The sequence below is a fragment of the Lipotes vexillifer genome, unplaced genomic scaffold (genome assembly GCF_000442215.2).
Source record: "Lipotes vexillifer unplaced genomic scaffold, Lipotes_vexillifer_v1.1 scaffold182, whole genome shotgun sequence".
Classification (NCBI taxonomy): domain Eukaryota; kingdom Metazoa; phylum Chordata; class Mammalia; order Artiodactyla; family Lipotidae; genus Lipotes; species Lipotes vexillifer.
Genome location: NW_006798798.1, coordinates 8,167,785 through 8,172,736, shown reverse-complemented (window position 1 = coordinate 8,172,736; position 4,952 = coordinate 8,167,785). Strand labels below are relative to the sequence as shown.

General features: G+C 54.9%; 1 protein-coding gene across 1 annotated transcript in view; it reads right to left on the bottom strand.

The window, feature by feature from the left end:
* Positions 1-344: 344 nt before the first annotated feature.
* The window catches only part of SPRED3 (sprouty related EVH1 domain containing 3), a 5,322-nt gene continuing 714 nt past the window's right edge, over positions 345-4,952 (bottom strand). The window contains 5 exon segments of the mRNA XM_007471070.1: positions 345-614; positions 617-931; positions 1,644-1,787; positions 3,940-4,019; positions 4,129-4,297. Coding sequence (XP_007471132.1) covers positions 345-614; positions 617-931; positions 1,644-1,787; positions 3,940-4,019; positions 4,129-4,297 — 978 coding nt within the window.

The window sequence follows — 4,952 nt, the reverse complement described above, 5'->3', positions numbered from 1 at the left end:
GATCCGTGTGCTCCCCTGCCTGCCTGAGGTGAAGAGTCTGGGCATCCCTGGAATCTGCTCAGTCTAGGCCAGAGCGGGGCGGAGTGGGGAGAGGCGGGGAGAACGGGGACGCCAGAACTCAGGATGCCTGGGACCTCTTGGACAGACATCCCAATGAAGCTGGTTCTGGGGTCTCTCAGTCCTACATTTGGGGTCCAGGTTCCAGGTCTGGGGTCTCTCAATCCAAACTCAAGCTCCAAGTTCCGGGTGTGTCTAGGTTTGGGTTTGGGGTCCGAACGGAGTCCGGGGTCCTGGACCCTCAATTTTGGGTCCTCGGTCCGGCTACCGGACCCACCAGGCCGTCCTCACCGCGCCGCCTCCTCGTGGCGACCCCCGCAGCCTGCGCAGCCGCATCGAGCTGCGACCCAGTGGCATGCGCGCAGGGGCGCGTAGCAGCAGAGGCAGGGCACGGCCAGGGAGAGTGCGGCCAGCGCGGCCCAGCGCGCGGCGGGGCGCGGGTGGCCCGGCTCGCAGGCGCACGGGTCCGAGAAGTCGCCCTCGGCATCCGACAGGCAGTGGTAGAGCAAGCTCTCGGCGCACCACAGGCAGCTGAGACGGCGCACCAGCCGGCGACCCCCGCCTCCTCCGCCTCCGGGGAGGCCTTGGCAGGTGCAGGGGCCGGGCCGGGGCCTGGGGGTGGGCGAACCGGGGGTGCTGGGGGCGCAGCCTCAGTGAGAGGGGCGGGCAGGGCTGTGGGGGGCCCCAGGGCTGCGCCCCTCAACGCGCCGGTCTTGGCGAAGCGCACGACGCAGGTGGATAGGGCGAGGGGTGCGGGTGGCCCAGCTCGCCGGTAATCCTCATAGCCGCGGCCGCCCCAGCCCAGCCCCCCTGTCCCGGCCAGGGGCTCTGAAGGCTCCGGAATCCCCGTGAACGGTAGGAGCGGAGGGTAGCTCTGTGGGACGAAGACAAAGGAGAAGTTAGCGGGGTCTTTGATGCCCCACATCCCACCACGATCCATCCCGGCCTTAGAAGACCCGAGAATCCAGACCCAGCCACAGGCCTCATTCATCCTAGGATCCTGCCCTGGGATCCTGACTGCCTGGGTCCGGAACTCAGACTTGTAAGTCCTCAGCCCACTCCCCTCCCAGGGACAGAGGACATCTAAGGACCGACAGAAGACTCCGGGCACCAAACCCACACCTTAAGGACCCAGTGGTCCAGGCTGTCAGTCCTGCCCTCTCTCAAGATCCGGGGTCCCAGTACCCAGCCCCCTCTACTCTCAGATTCAAGACTCCTGGACCCCAGCCGTCTCCTCCTTCAGGACGCAGGAGTCTGGTCCCTAGGTCCCTTTTACCCCTTGGATACTGAGCCCCACCCCTCGTGAATTAAGCACTAAAGGACTCCTTCCACGAGTACCACCAACTTTTCTAATATAGTCATTGTCCGAGTCGTCCCCTAAACCTCTGTGGAATTCAGAACTTTCCAGTCTCCAAGAGCGCAGGAGACGCAGGAAGCCCTCACCCAACCTTCCGAGGAACCCAGGCCTAAGCTCCCCGCCATAAGTCGGGTCAGCCATCCCTTAGAATCTGTGGTTTCTTGCCCCTCTGCGGCCTCAGTTCCCGCCCACTTTCGGGACCCCAGCGCCCGGGGGTCGGAGGTCGCACCTGAGCTGACGAGCGGCGGCGCTGGGGGGGCGTGGCCGGCCCGAAGCCGGAAGCTGACTCCAAGGTGACGATGGGGGCCGCCGCTGCGGTGGGAGGCGTCTCCTGGTGGCTGTGACTGGAGGAGGAGTCGCTGTCCACGTGGGACTGGGGGAGATTGGCGGCCTCAGAGCCGGGACCCCTGGCACAGCCGATGCCCTTACATAGACCCCCTCCCATTGTGAGCGAGGGCTCTGCGGCCAGACAGGCCTGGGTTCAAACCCCGGCTCTGCCACTGACTGGTTGTGTGACCTCCGGCAAGTGAGCTCAGCTCTTTGAGCCTCAGTTTCCTCTTCTGTAAAATGGGGATCATAATATTGTCTATTCGTAACGATGTGGTTAGGACCCACTGTAAAGGGCATAAACATGCCTGAAGTACAGGAAGAGCTGGAAATGGTTATTATTATTTGACTTTCTCTTCTTATCTGCTCAGCTCACCAGCCTACAGAACATCAAACCGACCTCCCTTCTCAGAATCCCTCTCCCTTGGCTGTCAGCTGCCTTCCTGCCTCCTTCCCACCACCACACCTTTACTGGGGCAGTTCCACCCACCTGGAATGTGTTCCTTCCCATCCAAACCAAGCTCTGTCCTTTACGAGCTTCTCAGACCCTTGGTTTCCTTTCTGTAACTTGGGAATAATTCCCACCTCATCCGATTACTATCTTCAATAAACATTCATTGAGCACCCACGACATGCCAGGCTCACAAAGGCCATTGGGAGGGTGTGAGATGGAGCATGGAGAGCACAGTATCTTTCCTGAGTAAGTGCTCAATAAGTGGGACCTGTCTGTGTGACTTTGTAGACCCACCTGCATCTCCCATTACCCTGGGAATCTCCCTTTTCTGCCCAGGGAACCAGTTTTGTTCTTCCAAGTGTCCTCGAGCAACTCCCACTATACCCCAGCAAGTGCCAAATCGAATCCGACATTATGTGCATTTATTCATTCAATCAATTTATTCAACACATATTTACTGAACACTTACTGTCTACCAGGCACTGTTTTAAGCATTGAAGATGCAGCAAGAAAGCAACAAAAGATCCTTGCCCTCCTGGAGCTGACATGCTAGCATGAGAGATGGACAGTAAAGTCATTGATAAGAAAACTGTCTATTGGGAGAGGAAATACGAAAAATATCTTAGACGATGGGGATAAAGAGTAGGATAAGGAGCATTGGGAGATTTTAAACAGGTTACTCAGGGAGGGCCTCACTAAGGTGATGTGTGTGTAAAGCCCTGAAAGAATAAGCCATGTGGAAATTTGGGGAAGAGTGTTCTAAGACAGAGGAACAGCGAGTGCAAAGGCACTGAGACAGGAATGGGCCTGCCCTTTTGGAGTACCAGTAGGAGGCCAGTGTGGCTGGAGACAAGTGAGCATGAGGGAGAGTAATAGGAGGCCAGATTGTGTGGGATCTTATGTGCCACTGTGAGGACTTTGTCCTTTACCACGAGTGAGATGGAGCCTGGGTAGGGTTGTAAGTGGGAGATATCCATGATTTGACTTAGATGTCAATAGGGTCCCTCTGGCTGTGTGTGGGGAAAGGAGATGGTGGGGAGGGGGCAGTTGATGATGAGCAGTTGATGAGATGGTCCAGTGGGGAGATGAGGCTGAACAGTAACCAGGTTGGAGGCACATTCCGATCATTTTGAAAGTGGGACCAGGGAATTCCCTGGAAATCCAGTGGTTAGGACTCAGCGCTTTCACTGCCAGGGCCTGGGTTCAATCCCCAGTCTGGGAACTAAGATCCCACATGCCATGCAGTGCGGCCAAATTAAAAAAAAAAAGAAAGTGGAGCCAATATTTGCTGACAGATTAGATGAGGGGCATAAAAGAGGAGAGGCGGCAAGGATGACTCCAAGGTTTGTACCCCTGAGATGGATGGATTTCCCATTAATTTGTTCATCCATTTACTTTTAATATTTATTCATTTTTATAGTGTACCTTAATTTTTTTTCTGCCTTTCCACACTAGAATAGAAGCTCCTCGAGGAAAGGGACTTTGTTTTGTTCACTGATGTATCCCCAGTGCTTAAAACACTTCTTATTCAGGGTGTTCAATAAATACCCTTGAATGAACATATAAATCAGGATAGAACAGAAAAACTAGAATAACTGGGATCAAAATTGACACTATTGTTCGGGCCCCAATTCGTGTGCCCAGCACGTGGCATGGTGCTGGATACACAGTAGGTGCTCAAGAATGTTTGTAGTATAGAAAGAAACCCCTGCCCTCCCAGCAGAGCTGCATCCTGGAGACTCACCGTCAGAGGGCAGGGAGTGTCTGCGGTATCCTGGGAAGGGGAGGAGGAAGAGGAGGAGGAGGAGGAGGGGGTGAGCGAGCCTGGGGCAGGGAGAAAGGCAGAGAGTGAGTTTCCTGGGCCCGGTTTCTCCCACCCTCCACCCCAGCCACCCCACCACCACCACCAATGCCCACCACCTGCGCCACTCACCTCGACCCAGTGCAGCCAGTGCTGCCAGCAGGCTCTTTTGGAACTCATCAGCCTCTGCCGGACTCTGAAACGTCAGCCCAAACTTGCAGTCACCCAGGCTCCAGTGATGGAAGATGGGGTTCACCTTGTTGTAAACCAAGCCTGGCCGCAGGGTACACTCCAAGGTGGTCTGAGGGGGGCAGGAAGGGGCCAGGTCAGATACCCCCCCCTTCCAGCCATGCCTGTGACTTCCCCAGACTCTATACCAGAGCATCCCACAAACCTCATTTCTCAACCCTAGGTGTACCCTTGAACCCTGATCAACACCCCAGTACCACTCCCCAACTTTACTGAGCACACCTCTGATACTCCAATATTTCCCCCAAACCCCTTGATCCCTACATTTTCCTAACCACCCCCCGCCCCATATCTCAATAGGAATCCCAAATTTTACTGAATGCCTCAAAAAATGAGTCAACCTCTTTCTGATAGTCAGTATCCCCCATTTGACTCAATCATACTCCCCAAATTTTACTGAACATCTCAAAATGTTGTTAATCCCCTTCTGATGCCCCAATAAGTTCCCCAAATATTATCCCCAAATTCTTAACAAACTCCCACATATTTCCCCTCAGATGCTGGTCAACACCCTAGAAGTTCCCTCATCTTTTTTCCCAACATCACTATATTCTTTCACACCATTTCAACCCCCCCTACATTGTTCCTTCCGATTCTTGCTCTGAAATTCAACCCTTTTCAAACGATCCAAACCTTTCTACTACACCCCCAGCTGCAACGTCAACATTCTCTTTCCATTTCAGGCCAGACAGCCCAGAACATTCCTG